At 30.8% G+C, this 25,571-nt stretch overlaps 1 protein-coding gene across 2 annotated transcripts in view; it reads left to right on the plus strand.

The window, feature by feature from the left end:
* The first annotated feature begins 3,218 nt into the window (after positions 1-3,218).
* Positions 3,219-25,571, plus strand: part of LOC134696092 (cyclic nucleotide-binding domain-containing protein 2-like) — a 28,239-nt gene continuing 5,886 nt past the window's right edge. Inside the window, exons 1-11 of one of the 2 annotated variants that reach the window (XM_063557685.1) lie at positions 3,219-3,234; positions 12,308-13,178; positions 15,293-15,366; positions 16,926-17,040; positions 17,806-17,880; positions 19,121-19,209; positions 19,505-19,578; positions 21,055-21,143; positions 21,606-21,757; positions 24,095-24,172; positions 24,907-24,967. In XM_063557685.1, coding sequence (XP_063413755.1) covers positions 12,552-13,178; positions 15,293-15,366; positions 16,926-17,040; positions 17,806-17,880; positions 19,121-19,209; positions 19,505-19,578; positions 21,055-21,143; positions 21,606-21,757; positions 24,095-24,172; positions 24,907-24,967 — 1,434 coding nt within the window. In that variant the 5' untranslated portion in view covers positions 3,219-3,234; positions 12,308-12,551. Of the gene's footprint in view, positions 3,235-5,792; positions 5,980-12,307; positions 13,179-15,292; positions 15,367-16,925; positions 17,041-17,805; positions 17,881-19,120; positions 19,210-19,504; positions 19,579-21,054; positions 21,144-21,605; positions 21,758-24,094; positions 24,173-24,906; positions 24,968-25,571 lie in introns of those variants that run through there. The other variant, XM_063557684.1, reaches the window with a different exon arrangement.

The following is a 25,571-nucleotide window of genomic DNA, read 5'->3' on the forward strand; positions in this document are numbered from 1 at the left end:
TAAAGTTTCTTCTGTACTATGAACTGCAGCTTTGTTTTCACCCATACAAAGCATAGCTGGGGACATAGACATACCAGCATTCATCTGCCCTATCTTGTTAATGCTCTCACATGTACAATTCTTACTAGATTTTTATGAAACTTATATCATGGTTTATACCAGCAATGTCTTTGATAAAATCAATGCTGATCAATTATTTTTGAAAAAGACAGTTAAAGTTATGCCCTAAAAGTCACTGGAAACATAATTTATATGGAAAATTGCATTGTTAGTACTCATCAGTTCAATTCTTGCCAGAATTTAAGAAACTTATGTCATAGGTTTATATAAGCAATGTCTTGAACTAGTTTGAAAATCAGTGCTGATAAATTATTTTAAAAAGAGTTATGTCCCTTTGAAACATAAATTATATGGAAAATGTATTGTTAGTGCACTCAGGTATACAATTCTTGCAATATTTTAATGAAACTTATATGATAGGTTTATATCAGAAAAGTCTTTCACACCTTTGAACATAAGTATAGATCATATATTTTAATGAGTTATTCCCCTTGCAAGTATTGATAACAATAGAAATCTCATAGCATTTGCTCTAAAGTCTTCATTTCTCTAATAACTTAAAAGTTGTACAGCCGATTTTATCGAGTGTGTAGCCAAAGGTAATATGGTTAGCTTGTTTGTTAGCTGGACCGTGAAGTCATTGTTAGGTTATTTAAACAACCTTACTAAAAGAGTAGACTAGTCTGACAGATAACCAATGTTTCTATATGTTGCACTAGACTACTTTGAAACAAGGGTAGTATACCTGATATAATAATGACTTCAGGTTCAAGATATTAACTTTGGCTACACACTCAATGAAAATGACTTTAAAAGAAACAAACAAAAAAATGTTTTCAGTTGTACCTGTTACTTACTATATACTTTTGGTTAGTAATGGGGAAAAAGACAATATGTCTTTGTCAATCTTAAATAGAGTAACGCTCAGTGTAAAATATCGAAAAAATATAATGCCTACCCTTGTTAAAATGAGCATAGAGCATGACATGAAGGAATTATTTCTTAAACAACTCGACCAAAGAGAGTTTGTTATTCTCTTTTCTGTAAGCCATGCCCAGACCCTCAAACATTGTACATGCAATTTTCGAACTTTTGAGTAATGCAATTTATTTGAAAGTGTACACATTTGATGAATAAAAGATCTTTAAATGTTTTTCATTAATCCCGAAATATGAAACATGTCTCGTCATTAATAAATAAATTAATCTTTTCTCCAAGTTCAATGTTTAACCCTTTTTCTATAAGATTATCAGTGCAAAAGAAAGATAATTCTTATGGTGGGGTGTTATCAAATTTAATAAGCTAATCTTGAATTGATACATCCATGCACACTTTAAATATGCTGTTTTACAAACTGTCAAAATTAATAAAAAGCCACTAAAGATAGTTATATTACATATTATCGATATGTCAATGATAAATACCAAATAAATCACCCCTAGAAAGTGCCTTTTAAATTTTTGATATATACATAAATTGCACTGTAATTGTTTCAAAGACGTTAATATTAGTTTTACGAAACAGTCCAAAAGTAATAAAAAATTCAGAAATAAGACTTATTCTTTTCTTTTTATACCCCATTTATGTCCATTATGTTTTCTGGTCTGTGCGTCCATTTGTTTGTTCGTTCGTCCCACTTCAGGTTAAAGTTTTTGGTCGAGGTAGTTTTTGATGAAGTTGACGTGCTACCAATTTGACCCTTAGTTAACATGTTCCCTATTATATGCTCTTTCTAATTTTAATGCCAAATTAGAGATTGTATCCCATTTTCACGGTCCACTGAACATAGAAAATGATATTGTGAAGTTTAGGTTAAGGTTTTTGGTCAAGGTAATTTTTGATGAAGTTTAAGTCCAATCAATTTAACATTTAAATACACATGCTCCCCATGATATGATCTTTCTAATTTTAATGCCGAATTAGAAATTTTATCCCATTTCACAGTCCACTGAACATAGAAAATGATAGTGCGGATGGTGCATCCGTGTACTTTGGACACATTCTTGTTTTCCTATATTATAATACCTTAATATAACACGTTATATTAATATTAATAAGAATATTTTTTTCGGAAACAAGTGCCTGTGGTGCGAATGCTGCCTTGTAGCGGCATTAGTCTGCTCTTTTTCGAAATATACAAGGTTGTTTTTACGTGCAAGTGATATGACTCTTTGAACACGGGTCAGTCATAATGACCCCCTTCCAACGGACCATCATCGTTTCCTCAAAACCATACTCGCAAATGGTATCAAGGGAGAGCCGAAAATTAAGATTTAATACGGAACGGGAATCGAACCAGGAACCTTAAGTTTGTGTTATTAGTCCGATGCACTAACCACTACATCACGGCTCACTTCCTTGGCTTCAGTTGAAAATATTGTGGCATCTGATCGAGATTTGGGTCCCATTCTAATGAGCTCCTGGGAACTGATCGTCGTTTCTTTAATATCAACTTTTAAGTATGATCATGTATGCATTTGATTGGGAAATACGTTTTTTTTAATCATTTTAACTTTATATTGAAAAGTCTGTTTACAATATTATAATGTTTCTGCTTCGTTGAATTCTTGTCACGTGTATTTTTAACTTTTAAATTTTGTTTTATATTTGGGATTTTCAGTTAAATTGTCATTCATTGTAAATGAACAATTAAAAAAAGTCAATACTATATGGTTAATTTGTTAATCCGCTTGTTATCTTATTTACAATAAACATTACATCGTGTAAATTGAATGGATCATTATTGTTGACAATTATTAATCTCTGATAGTTTTTTTTTCTTATTTTGACAGCATACCTAAACTACCTAAATGATAAGTTAGACAATAATTTATAATGTTTTTTTTAGGAATATGATACTACTGTTATTATGTATAAATTGAAAGCTCGTGACGATTGACATAGAATCCTCATTTATTTAACTAATGGATTTCAGCACTAAAAGAAAATGAGCGACCAGAAATTTCAAACCGAAAAGTTTCAACATTTCCTAGACTGGTACTCAACCTTTATCATTGGTTATCATGGTTATTGACAAACTTGACATATTTACATTTGAATATTCCAAAGGTATTCTGATGATATTTTACGGAGGAAACCAACCTAAAAAAAATCCATCAACGTTTCAGAAAGCAATAGATGCAGGAATGATTTAATCAAGATATACTAGTATTGGTGAGTCTCAATTAGTAAAATTTATTTAACACCTATTAACATCTTACACTATGATCAGTTTAGTAACTTTAAAGACGAGAACAAATTAAATGTAGCTAGCTGCGAATCATAATTTATCATTGATCACTATTATGAGTGCATACGGTGACCTATAGTTGTTAATGTTTGTGTCATTTTGGTCTTTTGTGAATAGTTGTCTCATTGGCAATCATACAACATCTTCTTTTTTATATACATATTAGATACGTTTCAGTCGGTTATATATACTTCGTTACATTCGTTAGAGTAATCTTTAGCTGTATAAGTAATTAATTATATACCATTTTGTTTTACTCGTGTGATATTTTGTTTATGTTTGGAACAGTTACGCTATTTATTCATCATATTCTAAAAAATATAAATTTGTGTATCTTCCCTTTTTATCGACACTATTTGCCGTCCGTCGGTCCGTTTGTTGTTATATTTGATACGAAACTACAAACATGTGTACTCTTTTTGAGAAACTTCCAATATGAAAAATCATATTTGAATAAAAGTAAAATCTCCCCCAAAAAAACTGAACTACGAGGAAAATTCAAAACAGAAGGTCACCAATGAAATGGCAAAATCAAAGCTCAACATATCAAACGAATGTATATTCCTTGTTATTGGACATATGCTGGTAGAAGAGGTTATAAGTGTCACAGATATCTCATATGCATTTCGGCTAGAGTTATATCAAGTTTACAAGATAACTTATATAGTTTATATTAAGCTATCTTATTTTAATTTTGCAAGATATTCTATATAGTTTTTAAGATATATTAGATAGTTTATAAGATATCTTAAATAGTTTATAAGATATCTTAAATAGTTTATAAGATATCTTAAATAGTTTATAAGATATCGCATAAAGGTTATAAGATATCTCATATAGTTTACAAACTATCTTAATATATATATATTTTACAAGATATATTTTAAAGTTTATAAGATATCTTTTAAAGGGGCACTAGCTGTCAAATTCATGGTCACCAATTTGACTAAAATTCTCATATTTGATTAATAATAATGTAAAACATTTATCCAATCTATCAAACGTTTAAAATAAACAGTTTACAGAGCATGGGGTAGATGATATGTAGGTTCGTTTCGTGTGTATTTAAATCCAGATGCCATCTAATTAACTATCGATTTGACCTCAGATGACCATATAAGCGATGTAAACACAAATAAAGATATGAATAGGTTAAACCAGCACGTGCAATTGGATTTTTATAGGTCTGTTTGATTTGAATTTAAAGATTAAAAATATAAGTTTCTCATTGTTTTTTAACCGTATAAGAATGATTTATGTGGATCGAATTAGTAATCAAATGATTTACCGTAGTTTCACTTTCATTGTTGACATTTTTCTTCTTTAAATAACCAGTTCACGTACAATGCATGCGTTGTCAGTCTCTAGCTAGGGGGTTAAATTGAAGTTCACATGAATACCGGTTAGAATGATGATGACGTATTCACTTGCAAGTGAATTAGTCAAAAATTATGTATAATCGCTTATTTCAACAAAATTAAAGCAAATTGATTGCTAAAAGCAAATTATTATTTCATTATTCTAATTCAATTAATGATTAATCTAAAAAAAATCATACTTTATTTTTTTATATATATCGTAGCTAGTGCTCCTTTAAAGTTTATATTATAAACAGATCATATAACTTAAAGATATCTTTCAAAAAGCAGATCTTATAAAAACTGATTATATAAGATATCTTATAAAACTTATTATATAAAATATCTTATAAAAACTGATTATATAAGATATCTTATAAACTTAAGGAGATATCTTCTAAATTATATTAGATATCTTATTATAAACAGATTATATAACTTAAAGATATCTTTAATAAAAAAAGATTATATAAGATATCTTATAAAAACTGATTATATAAGATATCTTAAAGATATATCTGATTATATAAGATATCTTATAAAAACTGATTATTAATAAAACATCTGATATCTTGTATTTTATATGAGACATCTTTTATACAGTATATAAGATATCTCATATAGTTACATATAAATGAAGCCCCAACTGCATGTAGTATCAATTAACACTTGATATTGTCCCTAATTTTTAACCAGATCAAATTTTCTCCTGACACATTTCATATAAAGGTTAAAAATCTTTGACCTTCACAAACTGAAATAAATACTCTTAAACATAACGAAGTTGAACCATCAAACAGAGATCACAAGTAAATACTACAGAAAGCAAACAAATCTAGCTTAATAAACTTATACACATGTAAATTAAAAGGGCAAATCTTTAAAACACCCACTTATAGCTCAATACCAATTAATGTCTTAATTTCAACATAAGAAAGTACTTTTCACAAAGTGACAAGTCCTGATATGTAACAATGAATGCAAAAATTCAAATTCCAGTTTTAAAGTTACTTCAATTAATTTTTCGTATTTACACAATAAATCCTAAACGTTTGAGTGCCATTATTTGTATTTGCTTAGTATTGGGTGTTCAAATTTGAGGAAATTTAAACAAATCTTAAGTTATCCATTTTAAGCTGAAGAATCAAAAGTCCAGTAGGTGTACGGAATACACAATTTTTTTTCACGTAGGATATCATAACCTTATGATCATTTAATCCTTTTTATTATGGATATGTGAAATTTTGACATTTAAATTTGTTTATATTGATGAAAAGTTATAATTGGATAAAACGTCCATTTCTCTAACGGGTAAGTTTTACATGGATATATATGTATATAACTGTTTTGTTTTCTGTTTTTTTTTGTGTATAAATTTCAAGATTGTGATAGTTTTATATTAGATTGATATGATTCATTTTACATCGTGATCATACTGATGAAGAATATCTGTTATCCTGAATATTCAACATTTGTTCATTCTATTGTTATTTTGGTAATGCTGTGCCCTTTTAGACTGGCTATTTATTATATTTTGTAGTGTTCCAACGCATGTTGTCGAACAAGGGGGTCACAAACCTTGGAACCAACCCTTTTGGATCCGTCCGTAAAGATTGCCAGCGATATACTAGTGTATAATAGGATGGCACTATTTCACATAAGCAGATTATGTTTTTTGAGCTTGCTCTCGTTATAAATTTGGGCACTTTTTTTATATGGTTTTGTTTTTCTTATTTTTGTGTTGATGAGAAACATTTGATTGTCTCTGCTTAAATTTTTAACAACCAGTTTTGTGCTGCAGTCATAAATGAACATTGGATATTTTTTCGATTTTTGAATTATAATATTTTTTTTTTATCTAAAAATGAATGTTTATAGCATCAATGGCCGTCTTTCGGTTTATCAAGGCACCGAAAAAAAAGTAGATGTGTGTTACAGCAGGTAATTTTCTAATACATGTAGGGTAACACTTTTGTTAAATTGCTTGCTTTGTTTATATATTGATAATTGTAATTGTGATATCTTTCAATCACATTTCAATATAATATGTAAAGTCTAGTTTAATATATAATGCCTATCTATATTGTTTGCAGATCATGTCACAGAGATTATTTTTCAAGAATATGTTACAGCTTATTCCATAGTTTGTTTTGTTTCAAGCATTATGAAAAGACAGTCTGTAATATATTCTTGAAAATGATTTTCCTGAGACCATGGAAGTATTATATTTCATTCTACTTCCATGGTGAGATAAAAGGAACCGTATACAGATATTTTCACATGGTTACTGCACCTGCCCGTTTTATGAAACATGGTCATCTCTTTATCTCTGAAAAATTATAGTTTTCTGGCTATTAAAAAAAATAACAATATGTTTTTCGTCGTTTCAAGTATATTATAAACTTTTAAGTCTTTTGGTAGTAACTATTTACTTTTAAAGTCTTTCGTCAAACAGATTTTTGTTCAAATATTTCATGTACATAAAGCAAATAAAATAAATTTAAGACGTGAATCAATGTTGACTTGAATGTCCAGTTTTACTGGACAATAGTTTGAAAAGGATATTCAATTTAGTTGGAGTCTATTTACACCAAATTTGTCATATTTGCGTTCCAATTCACATAATATAAAGGGGTCACAGTTACCAACGAACGGCAATGATGAAAAACAAAATGTATTTCCTGCAATGGGTATTTCATTGTAAAGGTTAGAAGAATGTCTGTTTACTTTCTCATCCTTTGAAAAGACAGTGTAAAGATAAGTTCATGTACTACGAACTTATATTTGACCAATATTTGAATTTACGTGTATACTATATATGTTGTATGTAAAACTACTGGACACAGTAGTACCCAGGGGCGGATACAGCCATTTTAAAAGGGGGGTTTCACAACCCAGAGTAAAAGGGGTGGGGGATCCAACTATATGCTCCAATAAAGAGGATTCACCATTGTTACCTTTTAATTTAGGTTTTAATATGCAAGCTTTTAAATTAAATACACTACGGTTAGTCTACAGCTTGTATTTACGCATAGTATATAGTGTTTGTTTTAAAATTACACACTACCGATGTAAAGTGGCAATTGCTCAAGTATTTGTTAAATAGTTTTCTTACGATGAAGAACGGTAGTGAATTCAATATTTAGAGAAAACATAGCAAAAACAATGATCTCTGCAGTACTTATTATTTCGTAAAAGTACGCCTTTCCGAAATATGTTAAAACTTTTTCCAATCACCAGAATACACAGACTACACAGTATTAAACACTATATATACTTGTTCACCCACAGATCATTAGTACATGTAATATGGCTGTATGTTAAAAACACGTTTCATGAAAGACACGTGGTGAGGGTTTTTTTTTGCGCAAATAAAAATGGTTTGAACCTCTCAGCCCATGTTGTTTCTGTACCGGGTTATAATTTCTCGGTCTTTGCTGTTCGTTGTTTTTTCTTCTCTTTACGGTAAAAGTATTTGAGTAGCCAGTTCTTTCTATGATACTTTTAAATAATCTAGATTTTCATTTTGATATTAAGTAACATAGGCGGACCCAGGAGGGGGCGACCCCCCTTTCGTGCGAATAATTGGTTGATTATATCTGGAATCAGTGAAGCATGACTGGAACCCCCTCCTTATGAAAAGTTCTGTATCCGCCACTGAGTAATACGTTCTTTATCACCACAACTCCGTAAGAACAAGTACCCTTCAATATATGTTTTACTAATTCAACACAATAAGTTTTGTGTTTACATGTCAAAAAATACTTGGACTCGATTTTTGCACCTGTGACCATTTTCTATTTACGGCAGCAATAAATGATAAGTACTCGACTATAACATACCCAAGTAAATAAATACAAGTCAAAATCTGTTTGAATTATATACGTGATACATCAAATCAAAAGATTTTGTAAATACGGTTATATAATCTGAAATAAATAGGGAGTTAATATTGACACGAGGACTACGGATATACTTATTTAATTATCATTGTTTCTCAGATAAAGATAAGTGTTTATTGGTATATAGTACAGAATATCAGGCAGGTTTGAGTGATATATATGTTGAGATATATATGACATAGGCCAAAGAAGATAGTTTGAGTGTTTACTGGCATCAGACGTGCTCCATTTTTTTTAACAATTTTCTCTATATAAAGAAAAGAAGATGTGGTATGATTGCCTAAGAGACAACTCTCCACAAGAGACCAAAATGACACAGAAATTAACGACTATCTGTAAATTTTTTTAAATATTAATGTCTTCCTCAAAGTGAAGACGAAACAACAGACCGAAAGATGCCAATTTTTTTCAGCATGCATATATGGAGCAGTAAACAGATGTATATTTTTTGGCCTAATGAGACTTGAAACTCGGAGTCTTCTAAGCACTAAATATCAGGTATAATTTTTCATGAATATCAATTGATTCGTAGAAAGAAGATCATAATATTTTTCTAGAACTAGTGTCAAAATTTATAGTATAATTGATTAATCCTTTAGTCATGTTTTTGAAGTTTGAAACAATAAAAAAATATATTTGAAAACAAGATAATATTGCCGAGTATTGTAAAAGTGATTTTTTTTGCAATCCTGTCGAACTTTCTTTCTTAATGTTTTTTTTTCTACATTAATGCTGTAAAACAAATGTTGAGAATATTAAGACATGTATGCTGTACGATATGTTCTTCGTCTGCTTATTTTGAGTGCCATTTGATGGATATTGTTTTAATCTTTTCTATCTAAACATTTTTACATTTAAAGAAGTGTTGTATGTTGTAATGCATATCTTTTACTACCGTGTTTTTAAACGCTTTAATATATTATTATGCGTGAAATAAAAAAATGCGTTGAATTACATGGTTCAATTTTTTCAATCAATAAACAAGGACTTATATAGAAAGACTTACTACATAGACCTTGCAATAAATATATTCAAAATAGATTAAATGTGATTAATATCTATCAATAAAGCAATCATCCGCCCTCTGTGAACACATGCTGATTTTCATTTGAGGCAAAATGATAGTTTTTTTAAATTGAAACTTTTTGAATTGAATCAGCCCAGTTCGAACACGACAAAATTATGGTCAGTGATGTTTCTGAATTCAGTATTTTATTTATACTTTATACGCTATATTATCTAAATTCTGTGTATAATTTAAAATGTTGTAGGTATAGGAATTAATGTCTTTAAATTTGATTGCCTTTTAAACTTTCGACTTAAAAATTTATCGGGGTCATAGACCGTAAGTTGTATACAACTGTACGCTATCCACATATGGCTATCCGTCTTCAGAAAATCTCCAGTAGTCCTAATACAAACATTTAATTTAACATGTCATATCACAAGACGGTAAATAGTTAAAACATAAACAAATCGCTGTATTGAAGACCTATTGGTGGCCTTTGGTTGGTTTCTGCTCTTTGGTCGAGTTGTTGTCTCTTTGACACATTCGCCATTCAATTCTTTGGTCGGGTTGTTTAGTCTTTGACACATTCCTCATTTCCATTCTGAAATTTACAGTCATAATATCTGTTTGTTGCATCTTTAGGAACGTTTTTTTTTCATGAAGAGCAGATATAACCTAAAAGCGTCTAGCACGAAATAATCTTTATACATTACGTGCTTCTGAAAAACTTCTCTGGATATAACTCCATCACGAACGCTCAAATCCATACATCTGAAAGCCATGGATGTACAAGTACATAGAGACGTAAGCAGGAGCCTTTGACCAGAAGAGATTACTAATATGCTACAAGCAATTAAACACAAAAGAAAAACATAAGCTAAGAAAACCAAGAATGGGTCCCTATAGTACACGGATGTACTATCACTTTCTATGTTCAGTGGACCGTCAAAAGAGGACAAAAACTCGAATTTTGCATATCAAAGGAAACATGTGTACTAAGTTTCAAGTTGATTGGACTTCAACTTCATCAAAAACTACCTCGACCTAAAACTTTAACCTGTACGGGACAGACGGACGAACAAACGGACGGACGGACCAGATAACATTTGTTTTTCTTCAATAAATTCCTCCATATCAATAAATTCCTCCAGTTAACCTTTCACCCTACAATGTTCAATGCCTTTTACATAGTAGTCAACTGCGTTAAGCGCATATTATGTGTAGTTGGTAATCACCACCGCAATCTTACGGGTTTATTCATGGTATTCGACCACAACCCACGGCTCTCGATTCATATAAGGAAACATAGAAAAGAGGACACCACATAAAAACGTGGGTGTTTTTTTCAGAAATTTACTATGCCAAATAAACCTTTCGTTTGTAATTTATAACCAGATAAAATTTATGATATGAAAAATCGCCGAAATCAAAATCAGTAAGCTAGTAATTAGCCTGTGTAAATAAATCACTTCTTTCGAAAATCTTTAAACAAAAATCATAGAAAAAAATGTGAAAAATACTGTTTTTACAAATCTAGTTCAATATCTGAGGATGAATGAAAGTGAAGTGCAAATAAGTTATTATGTCAAACCCTCGGCAATGTGCAACTCACAGTGTGGCTATTATTCATCAAATGCATAAAGAGAAATGGTGATGATGAAGTGGTATTGTAAATTGAGAAAAAAAACCACCTAGAGTATCATACTGACGTAAAGTAAAGGAAAATATCCCACGCCCATAGGAAAATTGGTTAATTTTATCACAAAAGCAAAGAATTTGAAATAAAAAAAATCTGAATAAAATGTTGTAATAAAAACATTAAAATGTCAGTTTTTTTATGTAAAATATCTTATAGAATTTTGTTTTTATTGATATTAAATCTAATAAAGTGATTTAAATATAATGCTACAATTGTACTAAATATAGACTTTACCTAAAAGGTTCATTAAAGAATTAATAGGTTTAAAATCTTCTGGTTTTATACGTATTTTAATATTGAAATTTTTAAGTGTTAATGGGTGTACTGTCTGTATACTTTTGTTGCTCTACACCATGGGGTTATATCTAAATCTCTCAAAGTTAATTTAATTTCACTGTCAATTCATTATAAAATTCAAATACTTAGAGATAATAAAATGTTGAATTGCAGAATTAGGTCTTTACAAATCATGATAGAATTTGATAAATCAATGGCGGCGACAGATACAGACCGGAAACGCGTTGCTCCCTTTTAACATGTTTAAAGCATCTCAAAGTTTAGTATTTTATGTTTTGTATTGATCAAAACATAAAGACACTTGAAACCCGTGTTTTACATCAACTTTCAATAAACCCACTGATCAAACAGGGTAGATGGATTTATAGATCAATTTCAGATCACTTTATTTACTACGGTTGCCTATCACATGGTGTAAAGAGAAAGATATAGTCAGTTAAGAATATTCACTTTACATGGTCTAAGTGGGCTGTAAAGGATAATGATTTATAATATGACCACTTGGCTCAGGTGTGTAAAAGCTTTTTAGGAAGTTTTTCTCTTTCACCGTTGTTACCTATTATAGGTTACTAACTAGTTAGAGAAAAATGCATGTCACTTAATGGCATGTGTAAGTGTACCTCTTAAATGGGATCGGAATTGACATGCGATTATATGGAAACTTATTTGCTTTGCAATTCAGATAACACATCAATTGAACGATTATGGATTGATAATTTCTTTTATTTGTAGAAATCTTCTGTTGAGAAAAATCAAACACACGAGGCAATTATATTTTTTCTAACCGAAGGCAAATAAATACCCGTATTCGCAGCAACATGCAGAACGTTTCCAAATTAATTATGAAGTACAAGCATAACAATGACGTAACGTCACAATAACGGTACTTCACGACGGCAACAGAGAAAATCATGGATCAGAATTAAACAACTGCAGAAAAAATTCTTTGAACTGGTATGCGTGTTTTATAACAATTATGGAAGGTGACACAACAAAGAAAAACGCCGATCCTCCAGAAACGGATCTTGATTATTATTCTAGACCCGAAAATTATGAAGGAAGTAATTTAACAAATATAAAACGGTTTAATTTTGCGAAACAAAAGGAAGACAAGGCAAAACTTGATGCGTTAAAGGGTAAGAAAAAGAAGAAAGATGGTTTTGACCTTTTTAAAAGGTACCGTCATATTTTAAAAGGATATTTAGATGCTGACATCGAGCCAGATGAACCCGATACAAGCGACGATGAAGGGGAGGAATCTAGTTCCAAAAAAATCAAATTCATCGCGGAGGAAGATTACAAGTCTGAAAAATCGGATATTGAAAAACCAAAAACAAGTGAATCGACTAAAAAGGAAGAAAAACTGGAAATAAAGTTAGAAAGTTTTGATTCATGTGAAATACCAATAAATACTCCTGATACGCCGACGGACTCTGGATACCGTACTGGCACTGGGACAATAGGGAAGGAACGTTCACTATCTGTTACGCCAGTGGATATCAGTGGGAGCCAGTCATGTATTAGTGGTAGGAAAAGTGCATCTGGTAGATCTTCTGTGTCATTGAAGGGAAACCTGTTATCCAGGGAGCTCAGAGCTAGACAGGTATGTACGAAGTATCCAAATATTAATATATTCTCGTGTCCACAATGTTAAAAAATATTATGCGAAATAGATAAAACTCCGCTTCATGTAACTTGCGCCTGTCCCAAGTCAGGAGCCTGTGGCCTTTGATAGTCGTGTATGCTTTTTTAATTGTAGTTCATTTCTATGTTATTATATGGAGTTTTGTATGACGTCCATTACGCAGTACCTCTGGATGCGGGAATTTATTGCTACATTGAAAACCAATATATGATCTTTGGTCAGATTGCTGTTCATATCTTTGACATATTCCTCATTTCTGTTCTCAATTTAATTGAAAATGAAGTAAGAATTAAGCAAACTGTACTCGATGGCTCAACTTGATTTTTCCCCCGTCTGTATATCATTAACTTACTATCAGTATGATTAATTGATTGTTGGTTGATTAACGTCCAGTGGCAAATATGTCTTGCAAGTATAGGACGAAAATATCAATTTGAATCTGAGAGACACATAAGCAAACACTTCCGCAACACAATGTTAAACATACAATGTATCACTGACATCACATACGTCCGGTCTGGTGTTTTGTTAGATAATTTTCTGTATTGTTTCGATCTGATGATTTTTTTTAAAACTTATTTTATAGTTCTTATTTTGTGCTGTAACACCACTGTTACAGGTTAGGGGAGGGCTCAAAGTCAGGAACATATAGTTCATATGTGTGTAATATTTGATTTCCGTAAATTGGTTTGATACAAATTACAAGGCTTTAGTTCTCAATTGAAAACTTTCCTATTTTTTTTTTTTTTATATCGGAGCCATTTATACTCCAATCGACAAAAGTTGGTGCTGTTATTTTTATAATTTAACACTGTTTCATTTCATAAAACAATTATTTGCTACACACTGTTATTTACATTCTTAGAGCTACGAAAGAAGATTTTAGCAATTTTATATATATTTTCTCTCATGGCACCATACCATTTTTTAGTTTCAAAATATCAAAAGTAAATACTAGTATATAAGATTATAACCATTAAACAACACGATCGGTATTGAAATTATTCAATAGGACAAATTCTCCTTTTTCATTCATTTAAAATTTTACTTTAATATATTAATTTAGTACTTGATTTTTCTTATCATACACTTATTGTGTCATCGACGAATGACTGGTTATGACTATGCAGAAAAGATGATAATATTGTCTTTGTTAAAGGCATTCATATTTAAATCATAAATTGGAAAACCAATTTGACGAAACAGAACAAACTGTCATTAATCTTTAATTGAATTAAACTAAAACACTCGATACATTCTGTGGAACTGAAAAATTTTGATAAAAGTTATTAAAAAAAAAATGAGAAAATTTTGTAAACAATCGGTTAACAAGAGCTGATACAGGGTTCGAGGACAGAGTGTGGTGCAGTAGTCATATGAGTGAAAATATCGGCAGTCGCAGAGTAACGAATTTGTTTTTGAACATTTATGCCAAAATTTTATTTTTTGTTCGATTAAAAAGGGGATGTCAACCTCCAAACCGCCACTGACTTATCATGCTTATACCTATGTAAGCTTTAAGTTTTGAGCTTGCCATGCCCTTTATTTTGTTGCTCTTGATGATATTTCAAAAAACGACTCCACTGGATCGGTAAATCCTTTATATTTGAAGAGAGTAACACATATAATTATACGCATGTCAAGTTGGTTCAATATTCAATAATCAAAATTCAATTTTTAAAATTATTTTTTAGCATTCATTTTTAACTTTCAACATTCAATTTTTTTTATTGTTTTTATTTTTTTTTAACATTTGCATTCACATTTAACATTAAATTTTTAACATTCGACATTCCTTTTTTAACATTCAACATTCGTTAATATTCAATATTCGTTTTCAAAATTTATGTTCAACATTCTATAGTCTTTTTCCTCATTCAATAATCGTTTTAAACACGCAATATTTACATCTTGCTTTTATTTAGATATAAGAAGATGTGGTATGGGTGTCAATGAGACAGCTCTCCATTTATATGTATTTCAAAATGTAAGAATATTTGTAGAATAAAATCTTTATTTTATTAAAATTTTTGTGCAAGGTCACTAATACATGTTTTCTTTCTCTTTTTCAGGCTAAAGAAAATTGGCGAAAATATACACGATTCATCATTATGGTTCATAAACTCTCCTCAGCAGCGGGCCAAGGGTTAGATTTATAGATTTACTTTTATGCTCAAATCCTTTCACCTTTTAAGGAATGTGGACTTTATAGGGACTATATAATAGTCCTGTGGGTAATAAGGGCTTCGGAGAATAGCCTTTCGTTTTTTAGAAATTATATCATCATTGCCGCTCGGTCTTTTTCTCTGTTTTAATTAAAGAGCATTTGTGAATATTTTCTGAAATTTGTACAGGGAAATACATTTGTGTCGACATTTTATCCGTCATTTTTCTTTCGTGATACATATACTATATTAGAATTTTCTTTATTCCCACCAAGAGGCTAATAATAGTGTTAAGGGGAAGAGGCACAGGGCCCATGCAATTGGGAATAAAAGTTTGTGAAGTTTTGCATTTATTTTGGTCCGTTTATACAGTGGGCTTACGGCATCAGCCCTGTGCAATTTGTTAAGGGGTGTTGGGGCATGCCCTCTCAACAAAATTTTGAAAGTTTGGTGAATAATCCGGCATTCTGAGAAGGAATACTTGCATAAATTGTAAACACGATTCAAGAGATTTGTAAACCAAAAAATGCGATATGCCACCAACAAAATCTCGCGACGATATTTATATATTATTGGGAATTTGTTAGTTGAAAATTTGGAAAAAAAGAGCATATAACTCTTCGGGATTGGGGCCCAAATTTGAACCAAAAATGTCTGCCCAAACTATTTTTTAAGGTTGATGCTATTTTTGTGAATTTATATATTTCCAAACATATTACCATGACATACCACTGTTTAATTAAACCAATTTGTAGAAACTACTAGTGCAATTCGATGTACATGTATGTGACAATTAGTTATATTTGAATACACACAGTAGAATTATTCACATTAATAAGCATTTTAAAAGTACTAGTTGTATACACACACGAACATGTATAAGCTTCAGGATTATTGTATACACACACGAACATGTATAAGCTTCAGGATTATTTCACAAATGAATAAGTAAAGGTTCAGAATTATATAACAAAAATAGGAACATGCTTCAGGATTTCCCTACTAGTGATTATCAATTGTATGTATAGAAGGTAATGCTTTTAGTGCAGATCTTTCTTCTACAGGTCAACACTACAGTGCTTAAATATGCATTCCTATCTATAATTAGCGTTGATGATGGTGAAACCGAACTTTGGATTGGGGTTCAGGGGTTGTCACCGTTTTGACTTGTGAAAGGGGAACATTACATAGATTAGGAGGTACTTGGTTCAGATTCACGCAAATCTGTAGATCATAATTTTATTTTATTCCAAAGAAAGTGTAAAATGTATTATATCATATTGTTTGATTGTGAACATAACTATATATCATAAGTTAAGATATATATTATAAGGAGAGCCTAGGTGGTTCGGCGGTCTAGCGCGTCGGGCATAATGCAAGGCGACTGATGTCTCGATATCTCAATAGCATGAGTTTCAACCCCGGCCAGGGAAGAATATAAAATTTCCGCAGATTTACAGATCTAACATTGTTGGGCTGATATTTAGACGAATTATATAAATCGACCTCACATAATTTTATACCATTTTAACTTTTACAGTGATACTGATATGGGTATGAAAACATTTACAGATATAGCAAGTGAGGCAGAATCGTCAGCTTTAAAGAGTTCAGGTCTTTCATTTGATCCTAACTACTTTAAAGCTAAAAAAGAGGTTTGTTAAATATTAATAACTGATAACCCACATTTATTACTACAGAAAGAAACTTGATAAGGAAAATCGTTCAGCTTTTATTGTACTTTTATAAATTGAAAATCTATAACTAGTTCAATTGCTTTTGTAATGTTTGTATTAATTTATTATTATAAATTGCAAAATAAATACATATAAAATTCTTGTTTTTATAGAACAAGTATTTATCCTTTATATTTATATGAATTAACATTATTTCGAATGGTTAATGTTTTTGATGAATGTGAACTAAAATGTTTTGATTTAAAGGCAGGTCCAAAACAATGCATTTAAAGAAGCATCGGAAACTCTAATTAACAAAACACGTACGAAGGTGCCAACTGTGGAGCAGGATTTTCTCATCCTCCCTGAGCATTTTGTATACTGTTTGTATATTTGCCATAGTGTTATCAGTATATTTACGACCTGAATTATCCCTAAATTATCTGTTTACTCTCTTTTTATAAATAACATAAATCAGCGACAAGTTGACATGAACAGGAACATTGAAAGTAGTTTAAAGAGAGACGCAATAACAACAATACCATCCATACATTAAACACTTAGAATACACTATAATGATTTGAAAGAGAAGAAATACCGTCACACCCAATATATACGTGAATTAAGTCAAACGCTGTAATAAAACAAAAATATATACAGCGTGCTCAAGTTTTGCTGGATCCCAATTTATCTGATTTTGTTAAAAGTTTCCTTATTCTAAATCAATTTAACTTTGTCTTATAGATAAATATCAGTAATGAAGTGAAAAATATTCTTAGTCTTCCATCAGATCAAAGATCTCCAGAACAAATCCAAACGGTAAGTAAAGTGTATTCTCAGTTTAACATCGGAAATAAACTCATCATAAATACAAGGATAGAAATTTTATATTTACGCCAGACACACGTTGCGTCTGCAAAGGACTCATCAGGGACACTCTGATAAAAATATTAAAAAGGTCAAATAAAGTACGAAGTGGAAGAGCATTGACGACCAAAAGTTCCTAAAAGTTTTGCCATATGCAGCTAAGGTAATCTATTTCTGAGGTAGAAAAGCCTAAGTATTTTTTTTAATTTTTTTTGAAACGTTGGAAGTTTCAATAATTCTCAACGATTTGTTTGGTAGTAGGTGAACAAGTTGGTTATGAATATGAGGCTATAAAAACAAAGATCAACACACTCTCTAACATCAAAATTTAAAAAAAACAAGCCTAAAAATTAGATACGCTAAGTCTGTCATTTTTTGTATAGTTAGATTCCTGAAATCCAATTTCATGCCTCGAACATTCAATTAGGCAGAACCAATTTCACTCTTTAAGCTCTTTAAGCCAATTTTGATAAACTATATAGCTTATTCGTTACCAATCATGTAAGATTTAAACCTTCAACTCCAATGGCAATAAATAAAATTTAACTATTTAATATATATTCTTTATTTGAATACAATCCGGAAATAATATGTATATTTTTGTACAAAACGGGGACAGCTATTGTAAGACCTTTTGTTTTGTGAGCCCATTATTTACCGATTTTCATGAATGACTGTCTTTTATATGTTGTGATGTTATATTTTGTTTCAGAAAAAGGAGAAGGTTTGGTACCATTAAAACGTTTAATCCCGCTGCAATTGCTTCCACCTGTTCTAATTCAGGAATTTGACGTACAGTGGTTGACTTGTCGTCTGTTTATGTGGTTCATCAGTTTTTCTCGTTTCTCGTTTTTTGTTTTTATATACATGCAGATTAGACCGTTGGTTTTCCCGTTTGAATGGTTTTACACTAGTAATTTTGGGCCCTTTATATCTAACTTGCTGTTCGGTGTGAGCCAAAGCTCCATGTTGAAGACCGTACCTTAACCTATAATGGTTTACTTGTATAAATCATTACATGGATGGAGAGTAGTCTCATTATAACACTCATACCACATCTTTCTATATCTATCTATGACAGAATGAAAAGTTATAATTGGAATTGTCAAAATTAGTTTTGCATGTAAACAATGCTAATTTTTAACAGGATTATCATAAAAAGTTTATCAAAATAAAATATGCCTAATTTCAGGCAATGTTTGGACTACAAAGTCTTCGATCGTTTGCTGAATATCCACTTCATATGCAAGAAAAGCTGGCGTCAGTAGCCTGGTTCGAATTGTGAGTATCTATACACGTCTATGGCGCATTTACACCATAAATATCTCTTCAATATATTAAAATAAGGACAGCTTTTATAAATAATTCTAATATCATAAAATCAATTAATGAAAAAAGTTTAATGTTTATACTGACCAATGGGCAAGATTGTTAACTGTGTAAGACTACTTAATGTTACAAAATATGGTTTATAGGTTCAGCCTGAAGTCCCTCCGTATTGATGGAATGGATTCGATGAATGAAAACAAAATTCATACATTAAAAATATTTGAACAAATGAATACATTTATTTCAGAGTACCACCAAAAAGGATTATAATTCGTCAGGGACATTTTGCAGAAAACTTTTATTTTATTCTTTCCGGACAAGGTAAGTAGCCAATAAAGCTATTGGCAGGTATCTGTTTAAACCGCGCATATTTTTAGGAAACCGATTACGAAGACACATAAGACGGAGGCTATCATGAGAGTGGACTTGCTGGACGTTAAAAAAAGTTTAACTGAAAGAAAATGTGCTCATAAAACTGCAAACACAATGTCGATATGAATAAATTAGTGGTCGGATGTTTAAATCAAAGATACCAGCATTTTCGTGTTATATGGAGAATACCGTTTTTGATGTGTTACCCATAGCTACAATTATGAATGAGTCTGGATTGAAATGACTGTTTGTGCATGAGTAGTAAAATACACCTACTCAGTCGAAGCATACAATATATCTTTCCGTTTAGACTTCATGTATGCGATTTCATTATAACCTGTTTTCTTTTAGTTTTTTTTTATACAGTAAATAAAAAAAAATTTAAGTAGTATACCGCTGTTTAAAACCATTCAGTAAATCTATATTAAGCGAACACCTGTCTTGTCAGGTCACTCTTGTCCTACCTGGCTATTTTGATATATATGCATTTTGGACCTCAGTTCAAACCAACTCTTTTACAAAGATTAACAAGGACAGTATTGTTTGGTCCCGAGTTTGGCCCTTGTGTACGTGTTTGAATATTTTTCAAATGTAGAATTTAGAATTACAATACTTTGTTGTCGTCACATTTAAATATCTTCACATCGGTGTAAAGAAGTGAATGTTTTGTCATACTTCGTCTCCTCTGATCCATTCATGAAAGCAGACAAAAGCAATATTTTAAAATAAATTTCAACAGTATTATCAATAAATTCATTAATCATTAAAAAATGAAAAACGTATGCTAATACCTTTTAATCGTCAATACAAAGAACAATTGCATTATTTTAAATTGATAGTGTGTTTTGGATAGGAAGGTTTAATCCCTTTTTTTAAAGGAGTAGGTCCGGTAAGGACCGATTTTGGCCTCAAATTTCACGTTCATCTGACAAAAGATTTAGACCACTTTTAAACACTTAAGTGTCTATTTTATTTCAATCAATAAGTTTATGTGTAAGAATTAAACTGATTTAGTCATAAAAAACGCACAGATTCAAGCTGAAATATGAAAAATCTACCAACTATGCAGAGAAATATCATTTTTCACATGGTTTTTGTCAAAAATGAATCGGCCGCATCCGTGTTCATCCTCAACCTTTATATATGTTATGTATTTTCATAAAATACAGCTTACATTTCAATATTAAGGATGAACACGAATGCGGCAACTTTCGTTTTACACGAAAACCGTCTAAAATTAACCTAAAATGCTTGTATTGTGATGATTTTAGTAGTTTAGCATGCCTTAATGGTGCTAGTACCCAATATATGTGTATTGTATTGTCAAAATCAGCCTAAATTTATGTAGTATAAGCATTCTACTGTCAAATGAATAACTAAAAGTTTACATTTTAACAATTTTTTAAAACTTCTATATTTTTACAGCTGTTGTCACATTACTTCTTACAAACCCTAAAACTGGTGCTTCCTTTGTCAAAACAGCAACAATAATGAGAAAAGGAATGAGCTTTGGAGTAAGTATGAATTATGTATAATCTACGATCTATTGTAATCGTTTTGATAAAAAATATACATGGAAAATTGTTATAAACTATTTCAGACAATCACCAATAAAAGTAATTAAACTCATTTTACTTAAACTAATCTTTGAAATATAAGAACTTCGGCAGCTTTTTAATAGTATGCCAATTAAGGTAAGTATCTAATTTATTAACGTATTTGGAATATAGAAGTAGATCAAGGACTAATTATCTCAAAAGATATGGAAACGCCACACTTAATAATAAACAGAGTTATGATTCATCATAAACCCGAGCTCATGCATAGGACCTCATCTCATAAAATGAACATTGAGTTTCTCATTATGTCTCTGGGTAACTTTTAAAGTAAAACACGTCAGGAAACACAGCTCATTTGAAGTATTCTGCCAGATATATAGAAGCTTAAACTACTTATTATCTTTTTTATGTCATTAGGAACTTGCCTTGTTACATCACTCCAGACGTACAGCTACAGTAACTAGTCAAGGAACTGTACAGTTACTTACCATTGGACGAGCAGATTTCTTTGATATTTTTATGAGTGGAGCGGGACCCGACGATATTCCTGATCACATTAAGTTTATAAGGTAGATACGCTTACATGATGTTGTTTGTAATTTGTTTTATAAATTTTGAAAAAATGAGGTCCACTTCTAATGTCCGGGAAAAATAACTTAATAGTAGTAAATATGAAATTAAAATAATATGCATCGTTTTTTGTGCACATTTCTACCTATTATGTCTGTTTGTTTTGTTCACACACATCGTTGTCAATTAAATGGATTTTTTTTGCGACTGTCATACAAATGAGAGGTTTAACTAGCTACAATAAAAGGTTTTATCGACCATTTTCGACAAATGAAAATGCATGTACCAAGTCAGGGATATGATAGTTGGTATCCATTCGTTTGATGTGTTTGATCTTTTGATTTTGCCATTTGACTACGGACTTTTCGTTTACAATTTTTCCTCAGAGTTCGATGTATTAGTTATTTAACTTGTTACCACTAAGTAAACATAACCAGAATAAGATTTTCATTATAATTCCTGATGGTTAAAATGATTTCGTTAATAATCAGTTGTAGTTACTTCAAACCAAACTTTATATATCGACAAATATAAAAGCATGAGTTTATGTCAATTTTCACACAAAGCCAAATTTCGCTCGAGACTATTTCTTGATGTTTATAAATGAGGGGCGAAAATAGTTAAACTCAAAAGATCGAAAATAAACCTTAAACGCCATGACTAAATAATAAAAGGACAAACAGATAGATAAAAGTACACAAGACGCAAGATAGAAAACTAAAGACTAAGAAACACGAACCACACCAAAACAGGGGGAGATCTCAGGTGCTCTAGAAGGGAAAGCAGATTCCGCTCCACATGTGGCACCCGTCGTGTTGCTAATGTTATTACAAACCAGGTAAAGAGTCCAATTCGGTATGTCACATTTGTGGCGAAATGGGAAGTGGATATAATACAACAAGAACATTCTTTACACTACTATCTATAGTTTGAAGATTCTCAACCAAATGTTATCCTAGATTCAAAATATTAAAGTAGTTGACACCAGTTTTTATAGTTTATCGAAGTGCAAAGTATATAATATATTCCTGACAGGAAATATTGAGGATTTTATCTTAGAAGAACTGTAAGATTATATTGTTATTAGGATAGATAATCGTTCTTTTATATTGATTATATGAAGACGAACCGGATATTTGTTATTTCATAGGCTGTTAATTTATTTGATTACAATATTTTAATTAAAACCTTTACACAGTTGAATGTTGTCCACTCTTTCTTCTCGATCTTAAGTTCAGATTTAAATGTAGCTTTATTTTAACACACACTTGACATTATAATTCCATTTTGTAATATGATTAACTCTGCATGAATTCATACGTAAATATGAAGATGAAAAATAATTAAAACGCCTTAAACATTTAATGATTCTGTGATTTAAAGATGAAGGTAACAGCAGGACATATCGTATTAGTAATATATTCATAATAGTAGAATTTGTTACATATACAGTAACAAAGTTCAATCACAAAAATGCTCATTTCCGAGGAAAGTCAAAACGGAAAGTCTAATCAAATGGCAAAATGTAAACCACACACACATTTAACATATAGAGAACAATTGTCATATTCGTGCCTTGGTACAGTCATTGTCTTATGTGGAAAATGGTGGTTTAAGCTAATTTTAAAGCTAGCTTTCACTTAAATGACAGTCGCATTCAATTCCATTATATTGATAACGATGTGTGAACAAAACAAACAGAAAAAAACATCCAAAACCTCTTTAAAGTTTGTCAATATTGTCTTTAATAGTCAATGATATATCGTTGTCCTAATTGCTATCATACATCAATGACATATTGTATTGAGTGTACTTTTTGATTGGACGATGTGTTAAAACTATATGGTTTTTTTAAGCATTGTTTGAGTCACATGATTAGTTTGAATATTTCAATATAAAAAAGCGAAATTTGTTTATATTAAAACCAATCTTTTAATCGCAGCGGGTCTTTAAAATGTATTTCTATCTGAATCCACGCAGTGTGATGCGTTATTGAAAGCTACATTCAAATCTTGATTCTCGTTTTTATCTCTCAATTCTCGAGAGATGACATTCACTACACCGACGTCCATCGAAGTCTCGTACCTACCAGAAATATCGGTACAAAACTCAGTTGGAGCTGATATGATCAATACACCAAAAAACTTGAGTTTATTATATTTTTTTTGATTAACTAGTTGAAAAACTTGGTCGTTCTGTTGATGTCACATTGATGTATTTACGACAACTTCATTTATTCATATTAAGATATGCTGCATTTTTGAAATGATTGAACATGTTATCAGTTACCGTTCATGCATATCAATTATAAATAAATTGCTTTCTTTCCTATTCAGTCAGTGCGACTTTATGAAAGACTGGCCTATTGAAAATTTATTGGAACATCCAGAAAAATGTTTGTTACACTTTTTCAAGTAAGTAAAGATACACATAGCGAGTTTATCACTTTATGCGATGATTACGCACTTTAGATCATTTTATATGTATGACATCAATATCAATGGTTGAAGTTTGATTTAGTAACTACAGGCATGCGTTGATAAAATTTTATTAAATATTGTTTAACTTTTATCTCTGTTAATGTAGTGTAATATTTAGTATAAAAGAAAGGCAACATGTCTGAGAAGTATACCGCTGTTCGCAACTCATAAATCGATTGAGAAAAAAACAAATCCGGGTTACAAACTAAAACTGAGGGAAACGCATCAAATATAAGAGGAGAGCAAAGACATAACAGAAACACAACATTAAAATGAAACACACACAGAAACGAACTATAACACAACAATAGCCATTTTCCTGACTTGATACAGGACATTTTCCTGGTTCAAATGAGACCGAAGATACCAAATCGGCATTTAAAACTTTGAATTTACAATGGAAACATCCCACTTCTGAACTCATACAAAACGCTGCAAATAAGACTTCAATTGATAAAAGAGAGGGTGAAGTGTCTTTTCTGTACTTTTCGTCAATCAATTTATTGAAAATAAAAATGATATGGGCTTAAAAATCAAAATTAAATATTGAATTTAGAATTATTGATCTCCTAGGTCATTATATTTGACAAGAATTTCAACCATTAATACAGGAAAAATCAAAGACTGTTCTTAAATATTTAATTTTTTATCTGTATTTTAAATTTTAGACGAAATGTTGTTATTGTGAAAGACAGCACTTTTAACGAATGGATATATGTTGTAAAATCGGTAAGTCTTGAATATAAGAATATATTATGTAAACTAATGTGTGTTGATGCTCTTAATGTATTTATTTTTAATTTCCGCCGTTTGTGATTGTTACCTTGATATGACCTTCATTAAACTAATGATGTTTTTCTTTATGGTCATACTTTAAAGAACATTTCAAACAAACAAACAACCGTTTATCTGTGATAATATTTCAATACCAAATCTAGAAGTAATTGCATTAACTTATATATCTGTATTCTATAATCAAAATCGAAAATTGTATTGCTTTTATCATGCAATTTTACGGACGCCATCACGAGTTGGTTGACCGTTATGGAATAACGGTTTCACAGATAATATCAGATATGTTAGGTATGTCGCAATCTACTTCCCTTTTCACACGAATGTGACCTATCGAATTCAACTATTTACCGCGTTTATTCCTATAGTATCTTTCGTGCCTTTTTCATACAGCTTAAATATTCTTGGATTGAATATTTCGGAAGATGATTAAGTGTTAAAGATTTGATTTATCTTTCATATTTTATATTATTTTTCTTGGAACCCTCGATTTTAAAAAGGTTTACCGTTAGCTATAAACAATTTTTTTTGAAAAAAACCT

The sequence above is a fragment of the Mytilus trossulus genome, chromosome 14, assembly GCF_036588685.1.
Source record: "Mytilus trossulus isolate FHL-02 chromosome 14, PNRI_Mtr1.1.1.hap1, whole genome shotgun sequence".
NCBI classification, from domain to species: domain Eukaryota; kingdom Metazoa; phylum Mollusca; class Bivalvia; order Mytilida; family Mytilidae; genus Mytilus; species Mytilus trossulus.